The following is a 22539-nucleotide window of genomic DNA, read 5'->3' as shown; positions in this document are numbered from 1 at the left end:
GAGTAACGATTATTTCATTTTCCGGCTGCCAATTTTTCATCACCGTACTCTAAAGTTCGTTTCATCTTTATGGACTTCTCGTTGAGTCTGCAATCAGTTGATGTGCTCTGAACATTTAATGGATGAACGTCTAAAATTCGGATGTTGCCATAGCTGAAGCTTTTAAAAATTAAAATGGATAGGATGGGATTTATAAATCTTGGCGAGTCTATTGAGACTCGACGAAGGTTATGAATACATGATATAGTTTTCAAGTCATTTATTGATAGCTTTTATAATTTACATATAGGTATCTTAACTTGATATGAAACGTCTATGGTTCCTCTTTATATGAAATAAGATGGAAGTCTGAGCATCTCAGGGCTTACTACCTGGCATTTGGATGGCTTAAGCAATCGCTTTATTTATTTTAATTTTCCATCTACCCGAATGCAAGAAATATTTTACGCTTATTTAAAAATTTATTTAAAATATTTTTAAAGCAACATTTAGGAGTTTTTTCCCGTTTTTTAAATCACATTTTTTAAATCATATTTTCATATGATGTACGGAGTGCGTGCATGTTTTTGGTATCGTCAGGGAAGGGTAATTAAGTATAACCTAATACTTTAAGTATTTCAATGTTGTAGAATTAGTACATAAACCCCGAAGATGACAAGATTATTGTAGAAACCGTTTGGAAAAAGTGTACCAATAAAAAGTGGTTAAAACAAAGTTGTTTTATTTTATAAAGTTTATAAAATGTGCCACAAAGTATCTGCGAAAAACATTACAAAATTTTTACGTTTTATTTATGGCAAAGAAACTTTGTTTAAGAAAATACAAGTATTTATAAAGTTCCCAAATCCAAACTTTTATATACGAAAGAAATTCCTTAAAAGACTCATATTTTATAGAATTTTGTACATAAATATTTGCGAATGACTACATTTTATTGAAAATATCATGAAATATCTTGTGATATTTAAGAGAAAGAAGTTATTATTAAAATCGAAGGATGAAATTAAAATTCTGCAATATTGATGAATGTGATTATATTAAAACTTGAAAAGCGAGAAAAGGTATAGAAAGTTTGTTGCGTCCGCCTCCGTAGTGTAATGGTCAGCACGCTCGGCTACCGTTCTGGAGGTCCCGGGTTCGATTCCCAGGGGGGGGGGTCAAATAAATATAAGTGATATTTTCACTTTAATATTTATTCAATATTACCCTGGACTGGTACCTGAAGCGGAGGGCTGATCACCTTTCCTTTATGTGTAAACGATTAAGAAAACACTGCATTTATATGAAGCAGTGCCCTATGCACCATTGGGGTGCGGAAAAGGGTTTTTATATATACTGTTGCGTTCTATTCTCTCTACTTTGTGCTGGTTAGTTAGTCAGTTAGTTAAATATGATAATTTAATTAATAAATATTTACTTGAAGGACGGGTATACTGTTTATTGTAAAAAAATGTTTATTATAATAAGCAAATACATAATTCTCTGAGAAGTTAAGTTAAATAAATTGAAAAGTATTTATTTTTTTCGTGAACCAATAATTTATCAAGCCATTTTCTCACGAATATCTTCTCAATAAAAATATAAGACCACACATATGACCACACCCTGAAAGGTAATCTCAAAATAATACGAGTTTTCTGTCCAAAGCTGACTTTTTCATACGCTATATCAATCAATATGTTATATTATGTTATATATGTTATATATATATATGTTATATACGCTATATCAATCAATATATATATGGAAAGTTATGTTATGAAAAGGCTGTCATTATTTGAGGTTTATACGCTCCCCGAATTCTCATCTCCGCAAGCATTTGATCTTCAAATGGTGTAAATAATCTTCAAATCTAGGTTAGACTTGAAATCTTCTTCCATTCATTTCAGAAAGCTCAGCTTTTAAGAAGGGGCTTTCATACAAATGTAAGGACATAATCCTTCTCATTCTTTGTATGTTTAAAACCTGAACTTTCCTCTTAAATGTAACATATACGTATGTAATAACTCTATAGTTACACAGATTCCATTCAAAATGAAATAAGGTTTTAATAATTATAAAATTTGAAAAAGTCGGGTTGTGGTCCCGTGTTTAGTGTCGCGGACTCCTAAGTCAGAGTTTTTTCGGTTCGAACCCACTCTACCACAATTTGATACCTATTTCTAATAATGAACCGCTTAGGCTCACAGAAATAGTACGAAATTGAAATAATTTTGTAAAAAAATAAAAAATTAACAAATATTTCTCTTCTTTTTTTTTAATCTTTAATTTTTTTTCATGTGATACGAAACAGATATGTGTTTTGTCATCTACTCATCCTTATATACATATATTCTACTTAAAATACCTAAAACATGGGTCAGGATATTGTTCCGTGATTAGCGTCGCGGACTCTGAGTAAAGAGGTTTAGGTTCGACTCCCACTTTTACATTAATTTAATCCAGTTTTCAAATATACATAATTCCAGAAAACATAATTAATTTTTGTATTGTGTAATACATATTTTTCTTACCTTTATCCGCAACCAATGATCCATAGGGTAATGTATCATGTAGAATAAGTGTTATCTTAAAAGGTGATGAGCACTGCAATACAGATAATGTGAGTCCAGGCTAGTATTGAATAAATATTAGAAAAAAATATATACAAAAACTTGTACCTACAAAATTAATATAATATGCCACATTTTCATAAAATTCAACTGCGTCAAAAAACTTTTCATTTTTTTGTATTGTTTTTGACATCCCTGTATATTATATTATTAATTGATTCGGCATTAACTTTGTGGAATGACATATTATTTTTTTTTTAATTAAACACTTGAATACCACTTTAATAAGTTTTATTTATATCTAAGACGAATCCCGAAAACTTACAAATGATTTCATCTTCTTGTAAAAAAATAAATTATGGTCGTTTTAATTTTTACCAGAAGATGAAAATATCAGTAAGTTTTCGAAAATAGTCTTATATATAAATAAAAATTCATTAAAGTGGTATATTCAAGTGTTTATTTTTTTTAAATAATCCCTGTATATTTATCAAAATCATTTCATATAGAAATTGAATAAAATTATTATATTTGAAGTTAATTTATCATATAAATGAAACCGTCAATCTTCCATCGCTTTCAATCATAATAATATGATGTATATCGTATTATTAGTCGTTTTATGTTTATTTCATCCAGAAAACAATAATTCATCTTTCCAAATCACATTAGCCTGTAGGGGTGGGGCTGAATGCCCCCAACTTATTGGATGGATATTGAAGGTATCACATTACAAATTGGGGAAATTATATTTATGTGATTGGAATTAGAAAGCCTTTGTTGCTTTGAGAAATAAACTTGTTTAATATAATTAAAGGAGATTTATGACTTGTATCAAAATTCGCGAAACAATAGATGTTAATAAATAGGGGTAGTTACCGACTCAAACTAAGTTTTAAAATTAATATTTATTACCGCAAAATGACTGCAGAATCAATTAATGAAATAATTTATGACACCTGGGTAATGTTTTACAAAATTTTAATGGCTGTGCAATAAGGATTTTACGATATTACAATATCTTTACAATATTTTTCTATCTATCTATCTGATTCTGACAGTTCAGAATATTATATTTTTTCTATCTGATGTCTTTTGTTTTATTCAGTGCGACGCATGCGACATCTGGTGGTAGATTTGTGCTATATGTAGGTACTTAATAAAATGTATAGGAAGGTACCTAGGTATTTTATTACACACATATATAAATATATATATATATATATATATATATATATATATATATATATATATATATATATATATATATATATATATATATATATATATATATATATATATATATATTTATATATATATATATATTTATATATATATATATATATATATATATATATATTTATATATAAATATATATATATTTATATATATATATATATATATATATATATATATATATATATATATATATATATATATATATATATATATATATATATATATATATATATATATATATTATATACATATATATATATATATATATATATATATATATATATATATATATATATATATATAAAAATACATATATATATTTAAGATTGCAACGTTAAGGTATGTATATACAAGTATATACACCTTTACGTTGCAATCTTTGAAGTGTTTTGAATAAAAACATCTTTCTATCGTTTCTGCCATTTCCTTCATCCGTTTTATCGATACCCTTTCGATTTATCCGATAGCCATTTAAAAAAATAGCCATAAAAAGCTTTAATCAGAATTTCAAATGTCAAGATATCAATTTCTTTAACATCCTCGTCTAAAATCAATACGGCGCATCTACCCTTATCCCTTTCCCCGCCCTTGAATATTTATGACATATAGCGTGCTATCTGCATAAACTTACCGCAATCACACCCTTAAAAAGCCGACACCGGGAGCTTATCGGAGTGCCAATGTCATGTCATAATCCGACCCTTGTTATATTCAATATTCCCGTACCATACATCAGAGATATGAACAATTTTATTTATGTAAAATACAATCAAATCAGGAATATTCAACGAGGATCTTACTTGAAATCTCTTATCTTCGTTTCCTTGTATTTTGTAGGTATTCGTATCAAATTCAGACATGTTCTTAAAAATATTATATGATTTATTCGTGAATTTATAAGAGTTACGAAATATAATATGATTTTTGTATTATTTTTTGACATCTTATCAAAGATGAAGAAGAATATGGAAGTCTGGGCATTTACGGGGCTGACGACCTCATAGGCTGATTTAAGTGATCACTTTAAACACGTGTAACATTCACCAATTCTACCCATTATTGACAACCACACTACTCAAATTCTTGGAAGTTCTATATATATGAACCAATTTAGAAATCTTGTTCTTGAATCACTAGAACTTCAAATGCCCAGACTTCCATATTCGTCTTCATCTTTGATGAGATGTCAAAAAAATAATATAAAAATAACTCCTGTAATTGGAGATAATCCAGATTTTGTGAACAAGTATTTGGACACACTCAAAATGTTGTAAATGATTTTGGTAAACTTCGCTAAATTGTTCCTACATACTCATTACAAAAAAGTACGCCTATTATTAATGCAACATTCATAATTTTTATTTAAGGACCAGGATGTATTATTTGAATTACACAGTACCTTACTATGTTATATGCGTTAGTATTTCAAAAATCGCAAGCTTTTGCTGAGTTCTATTAATATATTTTATGAAAACAGAACGAAACTATTTTTCCATGGTCTTTCTTCTGTGATTTCTTGCATTTTTAAAGTCAACTAATGACTGATAAATTATGTGTAGTAATTATTGAATGTTCTTTAATGCAACATTTTGCGTTTTTTATGTCATTTTACAAGTACAATTTATGTACCGTAGAACGGGGCAACTTGAACTTTGATGTGTTACTTGAGCCCAGTACAAAAAAAAATACATCATGGTATCGATAGAAGTATCGTGACATAAGTGTCAATGAATCATGTCGATACGTTCATTATTGCAGACCAAATACAGATTTTTTTTTTGTACTGGGCTTAAGTAACACATCAAAGTTCGAGTAGCCCCGTTCTACGGTACTTTTATATTGACGAGGTTTTGAATAAAACTTTCTCAATCTTCTTCAGAGAAAACGCACATTTTTTCACTTCAAAATATTGAAACAGATCAAATCAATATTTTATTTTACTTCTTCTTCTCTTTCAGAATAAGTCAGGATTACTTTGTAGGAAATTCAAGCAGTATTACGGATACATTAGTCGACAAACAATGCCCCTCTCAAGTTTAACAGCTCGCTCTCCTGAAGGCGTTCAAGTTTACCTTATATGGAAACTACATTGTGTATGTGTTACATAACTTCCTACGGCTAATAGCTCCCTGCTTCAGCCGTAAAGCCTCCATTCTTAGGATAGAGAATTTCTACGTGCTAGCACCTTACGTAAGTTACTGAGATGTGAATTACAGCTTTCTGAAATTTCATTCATCCCTCGAATGTACTACACAAAAATAAAAAATAAATATGGCGAAAAGTAATACCTTTATTTTAAATATCAGACTAAACGAAGGTGATTTTTAAAACCCATTTGAAAATTTATCTAATATGTCTTATAAATGAAATATATGTCGCCTACTTTCAAAGTCCGCCAGATCCAATTTTATAAGATTTTAAAATAAATACTCTATCGGAATGCCAATTGTGGGTTTTATTGTTTAAAATATTTATATCCTTGGAAACCTTGCTAAAAAATACTTAAAAACAGCGTTGTATTTCAAATTCCGCTATATTCATGAAACTTGCCTTCTGACCCGTATCGGCCAATCAGAGAGCGGGAATAGGTCAAAAATTAAGATGACGTCATTATCGGTTTATGTCTCGTGTTTTTTTTTAAATACTGAAAAATTTTAAAAATGGGAAAATTCTCCATTTCATAATATTTTATCTAAAGATAGATACATTTTTGAAACATAAATGTTTCCCGGAAAATTTGGCATTTTTTGTAAAATCGGATTTACATACATACTTACTTACATGGATCTGGCGGATTTCGAAAGTAGGCGACACATATCTAAAATGATCTATAAATCTTTCTGTGAGCGTTGCCCATTGATTCGATAAATTGATCGGTACTTAATAGAAGCGATTGACGTTCGTGACTTCTCATTGACGTGATATTATGGTTATTATTTTTGAAGCGAATTGACAAAAGCCATTGACGCAGCAAAATGATCGTTTAATGTGTGATTTAAGTTTATCTTTATCTCTGGTTTTTCATCTACTTGCCTCTATTTTTTTCATGATTTTGTCGATGGTCATATATTTTATGTAAAACCTCGAATATTATGGTGATGTAAAATATTATAAAAAGAATGATCAAGCGTCTGTCGTGATTTATCTATAAAAAGTTATATCTGGTTTCATTAGTGTATCCGCCTCCGCAGTGCAGTGTTTAGCACATATTGGAGGTTTTACTATCATGTTAAATTTACTATAATGTTGGTGGTCCTGAGTTCAATTTCTAATAGGATTGAAAAACATTTAACTACATATAGTTTTTCACTATAATATTTATTTAATATTACCCTGGACTGTTACTCGGTATTAATTTCCTGGCCTTCATATTAAAATCGATCAAAATAACATAGAATCAACCAACATAACTCAGTGATTTACTCAAATGCATACTCATTTCGGATACGGGAGAGGGTTAGTGGTAGTCATTTTTGTAAATCATTTGATTCAACTTCGAACTTAAGGTAAAGAACATTTTCGAGATATCATATCCAAATTATTTTCAGAAATTACACTTTAAAATTGTCAAGTTCAATAATTTATTAAAGATTTTTCGTTGATAATATCCTAGTCTCAAAACAGAAACTATGGTTCCCTATGGTTTACCATGCTTTCTATGGAAATGCGTGAATTGGGTGAGTAAAGGACGGTCAGGATTTTATAAAGTCCGAATGTTTCCCTCTAAAGCAACTACTACATTTGAAATTTAAGCAAATAAATATTTTAATTGATATTAGTAATGTTAGTAAATAACCACTCACCGACTACTTCTGTCTACCGGTTTCGAGACGTACCCGTCTCTTCGTCAGGACATACACTACAATTTAACAATCATGCGAACAACACTACACCACACCCACTTAGTACTATTCACATACACTATCACTACACATGCAAAACATGCAGAGCGAGTTGTTAGTCCCACCATGCTTTTGGGAAACTGCATGGTGGGACTAACAACTCTGCAGTTGTTAGTCCCACCAAAAGCATGGTGGGACTAACAACTCGCTCTGCATGTTTTGCATGTGTAGTGATAGTGTATGTGAATAGTACTAAGTGGGTGTGGTGTAGTGTTGTTCGCATGATTGTTAAATTGTAGTGTATGTCCTGACGAAGAGACGGGTACGTCTCGAAACCGGTAGACAGAAGTAGTCGGTGAGTGGTTATTTACTAACATTACTAATATCAATTAAAATGTTTGACCACAAAGTAAATGCTTTGAATATAAATAATAAATAAATATTTATTCCCTTATAACAATACGTATCATTTGTATTAAAATAGAACAGCATTTTGAAGAATTTTGTATAAAATAAAATAGAGCATGCATAGTTTTTATGTGCCTATATATAACAATACACCTCCGTAATACAAATAAACAATGAGAAGTGATTCATTTGTCTTTTTATAGCACAATTCATTATTTGAATGGTTTTCTTATTCTATGAAATGGACATTTCAGTTTTCGTTATAACGAAGTTTCATACGACGAAAAACAACACAACAAATTTTCATTATCAAGTTTGTTTACTCCCTTCGATTTCAGACGTAGGTACAACTTGATTACAATTGAAATTTGAAAAGTGGTGCTTAAAAATCTGTGATTTTAAAGATTGTGACTTTTTGGATATAAAATAACAAAAAAAAATACAAAAAAATATTGTTTTAAACAATTTACATACTTCAGTTTTGTGCCAACCCTATATACCATATTTCACTTTGTTTTAATTTTAATTTTTTTTTCTGAAAATCAATTTACTGATCAAATATATTCTTTAGTCGTTGTTTTTAAGTGCCAAATTGTGTGAAAACGTTTTATCTCTACAAATAGATTTACAAACCCGTTATTTTTAAAGTGCTGATCGTCGAATTGTGAAGGTGTTGATAATCTAATCTACCCATCAATTCTAAAAAAAACAATCAATATTTATACATAATACTTTAAATACATCGATAGTGTTGATATTATTAAATCAGAACTTCACCAAAGGAATGAATCTAGCGTGAACGTTTGAAAATCATCGTATTTGCTAAGCGGAGAGAGATTTCGTTGGAAGCTTACGTTAAGCTTCGCAAGTTAAGGAAGCCAAAGCCGCCGTGGGCTCCCACACAGACATGGTGGCTGTGGCCATTTGCTGCATCCTGGTGCTGCTCTGCGTTTTCATCGTCCTCATCATCGTGGTGGGGCAGAGCATGGGTGACGTCAAGCAGTCCACCTAGTTGGGAGACGATACTGTAAGTTCTCTTGTCTAACCCAACCGTACCTAACCCACCCTAACCTTATCCAACTTTACCGATGTATATTCATTCCATACAAAAAAATATCATTACGCATTGTATAACCTAACCTTTGTACAACAATTCATACAATTGTTAATGCAAATCGTAAATGTATTTGTTAATGTAAATGTAAACCTAACCTAACCTAACCTTTACGTTTTTAAAGGACACATTAATTTATCTAATTTAATATAAGGCCACAGTAAAAAAACATTTATTCGAACTTGACAACCCCACTTTACACCAAATTATTGTTCAAATTAATTAACAATAGTCGATTATTCTTGAATATTAGTTGACCTGATGAGGGAGTAGTTATTCTAAAACCTAACCTTTTCATTTCTAAAGGCCACATTCATTTATCTGATTTAATGTAAGGCGTCAGTAAAGAAAACCTTGACAACCTCACTATAAACCAATTTTTTGTTCAAATTAATTAACAATAGTGTATTATTTTTGTATAGTAGTTAATCTGATGAGGGAAATAGAATTTTGAGGTGATATTACAAAAATTGAACGATCAATGACAAGAAGTGTTATATCACTATACCACAAAGTTAAAAATGCTTTGAAATACAAATATTTTCAATTCACTGTGTAAATTAATCAAAATGCAATTTAAAAAAATATTAATGAATAACATTTAATATTTATTGCTAAAAGCTTCAAATATGTATGTATGTTAAACATATGTATATTATACATTCTTTCGATTACTGTTCGAATGTAGAGGACACCAAACATACGGAGATATATTATTTACATATTTTTATGTAAATAATAAATAATAAATAATAAATATGAATTTTTTTGTAAAAATGAAGTAAAATTGAACCTTCCCACTCCTGACCTGCCCCGTTCTTCGTCATAGAGTTTCCTACACTATTTTTTATTATGATCATAGTTCATTGAACGAAGTTTTTTTTTAAAATTCAGAAGTACCTCAAGGCTCAAGAGCTGGCCAATTTTATATTCAGTGTTAACTGGCGATTGAAGTTAAATAATTAATAATTAATGAATAAATTAAAAATAAATACCACAATATAATTTGAACAATACCCATAAGGGAAACATTTATTCGAAAATAGGTCAAAAATCCAGACAGAAAATCAACTAAATGCAATATTCAGTGCAAAGTTACTATTAAATATAATATATTTTACCTACCATTGCTTTTCATTTAAAAATGAAAAGCAAACTTTCTCACAGACCGCGGAAGAGCTTTTAAAAAGTTTAGCATGTTTGTATTGTTCAAATGCTCAAATGCAGTGGCTACTGATGTGCTATTCTACATTTCACGTTCAACAAAGGATCTATGGTTTCATCGTATACCTAATTTCACATATGATACGAGTACAAATGACCACATTTCACACCCAGCGTATTCAATGGTTTCCTGAGTATATTATGAAATGTACATAAATGGATGATGCTAGGCTTCTAACTTTAATCTTAATATACAGATATATAATTCAATAATAATGCATGAACAGTTTGTGAGCAAATGTACGAAAATTAATATCATTAATTGATTCGGCAGTCATTTTGTGGTAAAATCAATCCATTTTTATTTAAGTTTTATTTGGTAAATACCACTATTTCTTTTTAAAAAATTAACTATTTCTTGAAAAACGGTGTTGAAAATGCATCAAAACACGTATCACAACAGGTTTTAAGAAATAGTGGTATTTAATTAGTAAAAATTAAAAAAATATATTAAATTTCCTTTTAAAAAGTAGTTTATTCGTATGTATTTTTAAATAAATAATCCAGGAAACTGTTTCAATCAAAGTACTAAATGATTTCAGGTTTTTTATTGTAACTAAAAAAGTTTTTTCGTTTTAAAAACATTATTTTTAACGATTACAAAGCAGTCTCACTACTTATCTGAAAAGAAATATGTCAAAACCAGAACATTTTCCAGGATATTTCGTGATATGGGACTCAGTACATGTCAAAATATGGAACTGTTACGTTTGTCGATGTTCTGAAGCGATATAAATCTTAAGCAAAAAAAATAAAACTTTGTTTTTGAAGGTAAATCGTTGAGAGATCTGTTGTGCGGCTATTTGAATTGTTTATTTTCATATCAAGTAAATTTAGAGGAGAAATATAGGATGTTTTTAATTTTTTTGAAGATTTAAGACGAATTTAGAATAAGGAAAACTTACCTGCATCGAAACACTGACAGTTTTACTGGGCCATACAATTTGTTCCGCTGTGTTAAACTGGAATCCGAAGGCGTTGAAAAGTGGGATACATTTCTCTCCTCATAACAAAATTTCGCGTTGGCTAAATCGAAACCAAGTAGGAAATGCGCGTTTGCCAAAATGCTTAGAAAACGATAAACATTTGCAAAGCGGAACGTGAATGCGATATTACGGATGAAAATATTAAATTATTGGCATGAAAGTGAATTTGGATGAGTAATTTTCATGGAATAATGGAGATAATTGATAAATAATAAGTAATAAATTATATTTTACAGAAAAAAAATATTCCATGATGTTAAATATCTGTGAACATTATGCATTATTTTATAGATTTACTTTTTTACCAGATATATTCATAGACTTGTTCACAAATCTGACTTTTCTCTTCTGAAGAGTTATTTTTACAATTTGACATCTTAATGTAAAAATTATTCGGGGTTCGGACCTTGCATACAAAAAAAGAGTCCCTGCTAAATAAAAGCTCTTTTATCCAATATAAATGACTGTTAAATAAAAGCTTTTTTATCCAACATAAATGACCGTTAAATACAAGTTAACAAAAGCTTTTTTATCCAACATAAATGACTGTTATGAACATGTCATGATATTGATCAATATATCTAGGAGTTCCGAAAATTTGTGAAGTGTGGTTATCAATCATTGATAGAATGGCGAATTTCGCACTTGTATAAAGTGATCACTTAGCTAGCCTATGGCAGATTATAAGCCCTGTAAAAACCCAGACTTCCGTATTCTTCTTCATCCTTGTTGAGATGTTAAAAAAAAATCATTTCTTTTATACGATATTCCTTCTACAACTTTTACGCTTACTAAAAAGAAACAAATTTTGATGGTTTATACTCGTAATATATAAAAGGACTCGTCCAATTTAGATCCCTCTTTTCTCGGAGTTATCAAAGTTTGAAACTGTAACCGAGCACTGATCAAACGGACATCAAACACTCCATCTGGGTATGTTTACACACTGAACAACCTAATCCGAAAGCCGAGGTAATATTTCCTAGAAATTATAAACCATGTATGTATGTATTTTGTGAGTTTGGTCTACACGGATGCTGGCTTGGATAGAGCACATACAAGAACACGCATAATATGTGCTGATATTGTATGCATGCATGAATCATTTGGGTCAGATTAATCCTGTGTGTCATTAAGGACTGCCAGTTGCGATCACTGTCAGTAGAATGCTTTGGGAGATTATCTAACATTACTCATAACTCATATTTACGTATAACCTGTAGTGGAATTGATTCACGTAACAAAAAATACAAACATTTTGAATTGATTGCACCAAATACGAGATTAAACTTCTAGGGGCATATATAAATATACATCTTTCACTCCTTTCAACAACGAAAATCGTCAATTTTCAGTTGGGCCGGTTTTCGGAATGCCCAGATTATGTACTATATCCCAGCAAAAGCGGCATATTTTTAACTTAATATTTACCCGCTACAGGGCAAGTGTTGTTTTAACATTTTGAAGAAAAGGTATTGTTTAATTATTTTTTTTAAACATACTAAATATTTTTCAAATGGAGAAAAAGCAGTTCAATAAATGGCTTTATATTAATTTTTAAAATATTTTATTACATTTTTAAACTTTAGAAACTATCTCCTGAAAAATCAAGTTTTTTGATATATGAAGTTGTCGAAAGGAATGTGGGACATGTCTTTAACATTTTGGGTGTGTATAAATCCTTGGTCACAAATCCGTATTTCTCCACTCAGGAGTTATTTTGCCATCCATAAATGCTGTCGTGATCTCAAACACGAACCGATATTAGATTTATGATAAATATATGAGTTGAGAAAATTTACTGGTGTTGACAGCCACACAACTAAGTATTTATTAGTCGATGAATAATTGAATGAAAAGTTTGAAAGTCTGAATGTTTGTGTGATGTAGGCAGAGGAATAGAACGTCACACTAATCTGTCATTGCAAACAATCCTCGCCACTTCACATTCATACATCTCCGCATACATTCAATTCAAACCCTTATCCGCACCCCAATGGTGCATAGGGCACTGCATTATATAAACACAGTGTTATCTTGATCGTTAACACGAAGGAAAGGTGATCAGCCCTCCGCTTCAGGTACCAGTCCAGGGTAATATTGAATAAATATTAGAGTGAAAAAATCACTCAGGTATATTTATTGGACCCCCTCTGGAAATCGAAACTGGGACCTCCAGAACGGTAGCCGAGCGTGCTGACCATTACCACTACGGAGGCGGCCAAAACATACTCCTCATACATACCTACCGATTATTCCGACTCCTGACCTGACCTCTTTCTAGTATTTGAAATACTGGATCAAGTATTTCAAACACTTTTCTTTTTAAAAGTTTTCCTCTCTCCTCTGCTTCTATAAAATTTGAAGCTTAGATATGAAAATAAATACATTTGTTTTGTTAGCCTTCTAACTTATATGGTTATATTATTTTTTTGATATCTCAACATAGATGAAGAAAAATATGGAAGTCTGCATAAAAATATTGAAGTACAGAGCTTACGACCGTCATATAAAAAATAACTCCCATTATTGGAGATAATCCAGATTTGTCAACAAGTATTTGGACACACTCTAAATGTTAGTTTTTTTTTCTATCTGGAATTAAATTAATATATAGTCATTTCAAGTGAAAATTGTTAAAATATTTTCACTGAAAACAGTGAATAAATTATTTACGCAGTTGCGGAAAAGAATTATTTAGGCCGCTTTACCTTTCCTTTAAAGAATTTCTGACGAATGCCATTTTGCAATGTAAACACAGTGTGTTTATTTTCTTTATGTTGAGGCGAAGTATTCAGGGGAGCGCGTGCCAGATGTCTTACGTACATTCGTATCGACCTACAGAAATATGCATCCACGAGCAGAAGCCAAATGTGTGTTTACCTTAGCCAAGTACTCATTACTAGAGTCGTTAAGTTATTCGTGTAAGATCGATTCAATTTAATCATTTTTAATGGGTACACTGAAAAACTGCTGAAGTTAACAAAGTAAGCACTGTTATTTACGGAATGTTGACCTTATATTTTTTTAAAGTAAACGAGTTAAACTTAAAATAGAAAATAGTAATCCGTATTTCGTCAAGTGGATTAAAATAAATTTTTACTTTATTGTTAAAGTATACTCAAAATTACAAATTATACTAGGATTAAAAATAATAAAAAACATAAAACATCAAGTGTTTTTTTAGAGGTATACAAATTCAAATTTCCCGCATTACACTGATGGTGGCATCCGCATGTTGCGCCATCTTGTTGAAACTACAGTTCTGTTACATCAATACCATTCAAGTGAAGTACGAAGAAGTCTGTTATCATGGTTTTTTGGTGCTCTCCATTGACCATGAGATGGCTGGTCTTAAATATAGAAATATGGGCTACTGATTCCTGCACATAAAGCACACCAAACAGTGACTTTTAATGGATGTGAGGGCGTCTCGAAGGCTTCTGGGTTTTCTACATACCAAATTCGACAATTCTTCTTATTGGCATAGCCATTTAACTATGATTAAGAAATAAAGACGCCATGCTATTATGAACCGAAGAGCCTTTAATTAAACGTTAATAAGTGAAATTCGATATTCATCGTTAGCGAAAATACCGCATTTTTTTAATGACGAGGAATTTCAGCCGATTATTTTTTGAGAGAATATTTCTTTAATGCTGGCTTCGAAATATTTAGATTTTTCCTCTTTAGTACGCAATAGGCATGTGAATACACCTAAAAGAAATAGATTTATTCAAATCGTAAAATTGTATTAACATCCGAGTGCAGTCGTAAAATACTTTTATATCGACATTTTAAAAGAGCTTGATTGAATATCTCTCGAAACTGGTACTTAAATATTCCGTCGAAAACTATAATGTTTATGAATGGATGTAGGAATATTGTGATGAACAGTTCCCTTCTAAGTTTGGTAAGTAGGTACTCATGCCAATTTTAATTCCAAAATCAACTCATTAAAGCTTTAGTGTTTACTTGACATATATTTCAGGTACTTAAATGTAAATGCATTCGATTATATTTTCGTGAAAGGAAAATATACCTTAGTAATAAAATATTTAATAGAAAAACGTAAATAAGCATAAAGTAGAAGAATCTCAAAGAGTGAAAGGACATTTTCAAAAGAAATAACCCGCAAAGCCTCTTTTTTAAGAGTCTTGTCTGCAGGTAGTAAGGATAGGGAAGGTAAATGTGAAAAATACATCACTAACACCTAGACCAATTGAATAAATATATTTCTTGAATTTACATCATATGAAAATGATTATGTATTTTCTTTTAATTTTTTGACATCTCATCAAAGATGAAGAAGAATATGGAAGTCTGGGCATTTACGGGGCTGACGACCGTCATTAGCTGGTTTAAGTGATCACTTTACACACGTGTAACATTCACCAATTCTACCCATTATTGACAACCACACTACTCAAATTCTTGGAAGTTCTGTATATATGAACCAATTTAGAAACCTTGTTCTTGAATCACTAGAACTTCACTAGAGACATCTATTGGTGAGATGTAAAGAATCTTTTTACTAAGCAGAAACTCTTATATTAGTATGTATGTATCTTATAGATGTCAAAAAATAATATGAAAATAACTCCTGTAATTGGAGATAATCCAGATTTTGTGAACAAATATTTGGACACACTCGAAATGTTGTAAATGTATTTTCTTAACATAAAATTCATTAATATGTTTCAATCATAGATATGAATTAAATATTTTCATTCGATTTCAGCTTATTAGGCGTCAATTTAACACCAAATGTATAAAAAAATAACCAAATTGTCTTCAGCAAATATACGTTATATTAGGCGTAAAAATCTGTGTGTTTTGAAAAAAAAATCATTAATGAATTGTATTTTTTTAAACAGTAAAGCATGGTCACTTGCAATGTACATCTTATATCTTGTGACATTTAATTTACATAAGTTTGAGATATAACGTGAGACTTGAATGATTTTTGGGAGATAATTTTTGTATGAGATTAACACATAAATGCTTATTAAGTTCTCGATGTACTGGTATATTTTCTAGGACCCTGTTATCCTAAGTAAATCAACGAAAGACAGGCAAACCTTCGATCAGCAAGCTTATCAGCTATCGTCAGACTATCGAAGCCCAAACATTGTCCTAATATAAATTTTAGTGAGAGGGCGTGGAACAACTTATCCTCGAATCTCAGAACTATCCACAGCCAGTATTCTGCTGAATTTAGACCTAAACTCATGACCCTCATTCTCTTATCCGAAGTAACCAGAATAAATCTAAATTTTCACCGTATTGCATTGTATAACTATCTATAAGTTTTTTTTATTTTTATTTATTTGTATACATTTATTTAAATCACAATTTATACATATTTAGAACTTTTTTTTGCAGAGACCCACCAAGCCACCTTGTGTGTCTTGTCGGTGGAGTTCTTTTTTAATACATTTTTATTATTTTTTGACATCTCATCAAAGATGAAGAAGAATATGGAAGCCTAGGCATTTACGGGGCTGACGACCGTCATCGGCTGGTTTAAGTGATCACTTTACACACGTGTAACATTCACCAATTCTACCCATTATTGACAACCACACTACTCAAATTCTTGGAAGTTCTATATATATATGAACCAATTAAGAAACCTTGTTCTTGAATCACTAGAACTTCACTAGAGACATCTATTGGTGAGATGTAAATACATTACATGTACATTTTTATTGTTTATAACGATTTTAACCTAATATAGACACAAAAAAGAGAACAAAATTAAGAATATAAACATTTTACAATTTTCATAAAATTAACTCTTTCTAAAATTAACCCATTCCTTTATTTTTCCTTTGTTCCATATTTTATTTTGATCTCTAACATCCGTCGGCAACAAATAAAAAATGTTTGGAACGATATATTGCAGTGTTCGACTCCCATATTTATTATTAATTCTTGGGACAATCAAACCTTCGTTGTGTGTTAATCGTGTATCATGGTTATGTACCAAAGGATTTCGATAATATCTAATTGAAAAATGTAACAATCGTACATTGTAAAGCGCTCTTCACGTGAATTTTCACAAATACGGCGCCATGTAAATTAACAACCATTATTATTATTGAGAATCTAGATTTTTCTAGACAAAAAATATTTGAGATTAGGTAACTGACGTATAACCTTCTTAACATAAATGATTTAAATTCTCTTCTTTGCGTACTTTTAGAGTACATTAGAAACTGCGAGTAGGTAATTTAATCTCAGTCAGTTAGTAGAAACGGTATGAAGGAAGTGAATACAGCTGTACCTTTGACTCTGTTCGCTGTAAATCATCTAAACTTTGCGGCATCCCCTTCCGGTAAGGGCTCCTGTCGAGCTTACAACTTCGCAGAATTAATTTCAGAACGTTTTACATAAAATCATTTCAGGCCTCGAAACTGAATCGCGCATGAATTTTCGTGTTATTTTTAGGAATTATTTATTTATTTCCTTTTCGGGATACTTCTGAGTAAACATGTCTTTTTCCCTGATAATAAATTAAATATTTGGGATTTAAAATTGATAATTATTATCTCTTTTTTAAACCGCCTCAAGGCAAGGACAATGGCTAAAACACTCTCCTTATTCTGAGAATCTTTTGGAAGTTGGATTTACGAGCTACTGTTAATCTGTACGAGTATTGACACAAAATTATTTCAATTAATTTTATTTTGATGTAGTAAAATTGAATTGAAAGTAGTATATTTCAAAATAAATTATATGAAATGAGTACATTTATTATAAATCCCTTATAATGTTATCTCCTAATAAAAAGACGATTCAAACATTTGCTTCAATTAAAAGCTAAAATAGCTAAAATAACAAAAAGTTTAATATTTGGATGATTAAATACTAATTTGTAAGTAAAAAATTAAATTTCGTAAAACTAATAAGCGGCTCGCTGCCTCCAAAAATGGGAACCAATTTCTGAAAGAGTTTTACGCGCAACTTTCAAAACCACAGATAGCTCTGTAACCATACTCCAATGCTATGCCCCCACAGAAGATGCCGACGATCACGTTAAAGATGCTTTTTACGACTCTCTGCACTCCGCAATATCCTCGGTCCCGAAAAGGGACCGCGTCATTGTAATGGGAGACCTTAACGCAAGAGTCGGCACCAACGTAGCACTCGGTCCAACAGTGATGGGTAGCCACGGCCTCGGTTGCATTAACGATAACGGTGAGCGGCTCATCGAACTCGCAACCTTAAATGAGCTCTTAATAGGTGGTACAATTTTTCCTCACAAAAATATCCACAAGTATACTTGGACTTCTCCCGATGGCAATACAAAAACGCAGATTGACCATTTTCTTTACACTGCAGCCCATCGTAGAGAACTCCTAGACGTCCGCACATACAGAGGCGCCGATATCTATAGTGATCATGAGCTACTCACAGGCAAAATAAGGCTGAAATTAAACCGCACTGCCAAGCCAAAGAAGAGGAGTCAGGTCAACATTGATAAGCTGAAGGAGACAATGTCCTGGCTTAACTATGATATCGCCGTCAGGGAGGGACTCGAGCAGCAACATTCCGATGATAATGACCCTATCGAAAGCACATGGCATAACATCAAAACAGCCATAGTTACGTCAGCTCAAAGGGTTCTCGGAATGAAGCCGTCAAATCGACCCAAATGGATGTCGGATGAAACGTGGGAACTAATAGAAGAAAGGGCCAACATAAAACTCTTAAAAGATGCGGAAACTGACCAGGGTAAGCTCGAAAGTCTCCGAGCGCAATATAAATGGAAGCACCTGGCTGTCAAAAGATCCGCAAGGCGGGATAAACGCCGTTCCCTGGACACACAAATAGCAGCAGCCGAACAAGCAGCCCGTAGAGGTGATACTTCTAAGCTTTTTAAGATTACGCACCAAATCTGTGGTAAGCGGCCCCCGACCGCAGGCCCAGTTCGTGGCTCGAGCGGCCAAATCGAGTCTGAGCCCGAATGCGTGAAAAGCATATGGAGAGATCACTTCTGCCGCGTGCTAAATCGTCCACCCCCCTTAGACCCCCTTCATGTGCCCTCAGTTTCTGCCCAACTGAACATTCCGCGAGCACACGATATTTCGCAAAGCACTCCAACGCATACTGAAATCATATCAGCTATTAAAAAGCTGAAAAACGGAAAAGCGCCTGGTGTCGATGAAATACATCCGGAATACGTCAAGAGTGGCATGGACGCTCTCCTCGACCCCCTGTATCACCTACTTTCAAAGGTATGGGAAGAGGAAAGGTGCCCGAAGGATTGGGTAAACGGGGAAGTTATAGCCCTCCACAAAAAGGGTGATCCGCTGTTGTGTGATAACTACCGTGGCATTACTCTTTTAAGCGTTCCTGGAAAAATTCTGGCACAAATAATTTTGGCAAGAATCCAAAAACCAATAATGCGAGTCCTCAGAGAGAACCAAGCGGGCTTTCTACCAGGCAGGGCGTGCGCTGACCATATACATAACTTACGATGCCTGTTACAGCAAAGTAACGAATGGAACTGCGCCCTTGCCTGCTGTTTTGTAGACTACGAAAAAGCTTTCGACAGCCCGCATAGGTCTTCTCTTTGGAATATCATAGAAGCATATGGAGTTCCTGTCAAAATTGTGGCCATTATCAGGGCGCTTCACACTAACAGCGAATGCTGCGTTAGAATAGATGATGTGTGCAGTGAACCATTTGAGGTCTCTACTGGGGTGAAGCAAGGCTGTGTACTAGCCCCATTTCTCTTCATCATCATGTTTGACTTCATCCTACGAATGTCAATTCCACCGGATCGAGGAATTGCAGTGAGTCCTGCTCAGAAATTATGCGATTTAGAATATGCGGACGATGCAGTTCTAATAGATACATCGATCGGAGCCCTGCAAGATATAATTGACTCCCTCCAAATAAACTCCGCTCGGTTAGGCCTAAGAGTGAACGCCAAAAAGACCAATGTCATGTGCAACTCAGCCTGTCCGGACCGAGATCAACATCTTACTTGTGAGGGACGAGCGCTCGTTCGAGTCGACACCTTCAGATACCTTGGAACACTCATGGTGGAGGATGGTAGTGTCCAGAAGGAACTGAATGTACGGCTCGGAATGGCAGGAGCCATATTCAATAAAATGCGCAATGTCTGGGACTCACTGCTTTACTCGACAAAAACCAAGTGTCGTCTCTTTAACGCCTGCATCCTAACAGTGTTGCTGTACGGATGTGAGTCGTGGCACCTCACCAAAGCTCAAAGCAAGAAACTAGCAAGTTTTGAAAATAGATGCCTGAGGCGAATACTGGGTATAAAGTGGTATGACTTCGTCAGGAATGATGATGTGAGGAGAAGAACTCAACAGCCCCTCATACTGGAAGTCCTGAAGAGAAGAAGGTGGACATGGTTGGGACATGTCCTTAGAATGCCACCTGAGGGCATCAACCCCTCATGTCTCTTCTTCCAACCCCGAGGATTCCGGCGCCCCGGAAGGCCGCTGACGACCATTCACCGACTATACTCAGCGGAACTTCGAGACGCCGGACTGACCTGGGAGGAAGCCAAGGAGATGGCGCGTGACAGAGTGACTTGGAGACGACTCGTGTTGGCCATATGCTCCACCTAGGGAGCGAACATGGAAAAAGAAAGAATAATATGAATAATGCCACGTTATAAATATTAGGTATATCTCTTCCATTTCCCATATTTTGCATCTTAAACACAAGGCCAAACTTTTTTGTCGCATTTGTGAAATATTATTCGCATTTTCCGTAAATCAATCAACTTATTTGCATAACATCATCTATCATCTCGTTCTGAAGCAGAATATTGTATTCAAGGGACCGAAAATTGTATAAAAGGGTATTTTGTGTAATATATTCCCTCCTTTTTTGATATACTATTTTCCTTAATAAAAAATAATCTGGTATTGACATTTATTACATCACAAATGTAGTAGGTTCTTTTTTCTAATCAAGAAACGTAACTCATTTCAAATACAACACATCAATGAGATTGTGGTTCTGTGGTTAGTTTGGTTTCAAGCCCATTTCCCACAACTTAATTCCTATTTTTAAACACAAACTGCGTAGGCTTAACTGAAAATAGCAGTCAATTGAAATATAATAAGAACAAAATGTTGTAAATAAATTATCTGGTCAAATTAAAAGCTTAAATAATAAAAATAAAAATGGTATTTTCTGGCATTTCTCATGTGTGTGATTATAATCTAGGATTCGGGCCTCACATACTAATATATGAATTTCTAATTATTAAAAAGCTTCTTTACATCTCACCAATAGATGTCTCTAGTGAAGTTATAGTGATTCAAGAACAATGTTTCAAAATTGGTTCATATATTATATATAGAACATCCAAGAATTTGAGTAGTGTGGTTGTCAATAATGGGTAGAATTGTTGAATGTTACACGTGTGTAAAGTGATCACTTAAACCAGCCTATGACGGTCGTCAGCCCGTAAATGCCCAGACTTCCATATTCTTCTTCATCTTTGGTAAGATGTCAAAAAATAATATGGTTAAATTTTTATTTCATTTTTTTATACAAAAATTGGTATCCACAACAGATGAGACAGGTATGCTATTTATAGTTTAATCGTTAGGTGATTGTAGGTCATAAAACCATCTGAAGCCAGTCCAATATCCTGTTGGCACAGCGGACGCAATCAGGTGATTTCGGTATAATTAGTTGAACGACCATGTTGACATACCAGGGCGGCAGGAGGCCGGGGAGATCCGGGGGTCGGTCGGCGCTGGCCGAGGTTGGTTCTCTCCGTCGGAAACAATCCCGACTGAACAAACATAATATTGATCCTGACGGCTATTATTGGGATTGTCTTACCAAGCGGGAAATATGCTACAAAAGGAGTAAGAATACACCTACCGGTCATGTTACCCGGGTATTATTTATTTGAACAATGGTCATGTTTTAATCATGATTTATATTGTTGGGTAATACATCCAAAATTAAACAAGGTTTATTGGATTGACTTCTACATTTATTTATGTATATGTTAATACGTGACGCGTTTCGTCTTATTAAGACATTATCAAACACTCATAATGCGTGTTTAATAATGTCTTAATAAGACGAAGCGCATCACATATTAACATATACATAAATAAATGTAGAATTCAATCCAATAAACCTTGGTTAATTTTGGATATATT

The 22539-nt window shown here is 32.7% G+C and overlaps 1 protein-coding gene across 1 annotated transcript; it reads left to right on the top strand.

Moving 5' to 3' along the window:
* Positions 1-8948: 8948 nt before the first annotated feature.
* Positions 8949-22130, top strand: LOC148306934 (uncharacterized; the record flags this gene model as incomplete). The annotated part of the gene is made up of 4 exons (XM_088264179.1): positions 8949-9030; positions 18389-18568; positions 18713-19608; positions 22083-22130. Coding segments are annotated over exons 1-4 (1206 nt in total), but the record flags the coding sequence as incomplete, so codon positions are not given.
* Positions 22131-22539: the final 409 nt, after the last annotated feature.

The sequence above is a fragment of the Brachycentrus maculatus genome, unplaced genomic scaffold, assembly GCF_059751285.1.
Source record: "Brachycentrus maculatus isolate JH-2025_06_01 unplaced genomic scaffold, ASM5975128v1 h1tg000218l, whole genome shotgun sequence".
NCBI lineage: Eukaryota > Metazoa > Arthropoda > Insecta > Trichoptera > Brachycentridae > Brachycentrus > Brachycentrus maculatus.
The sequence above is the reverse complement of the archived record's forward strand: the minus strand, read 5'-3'. Positions and strand labels throughout refer to the sequence as shown.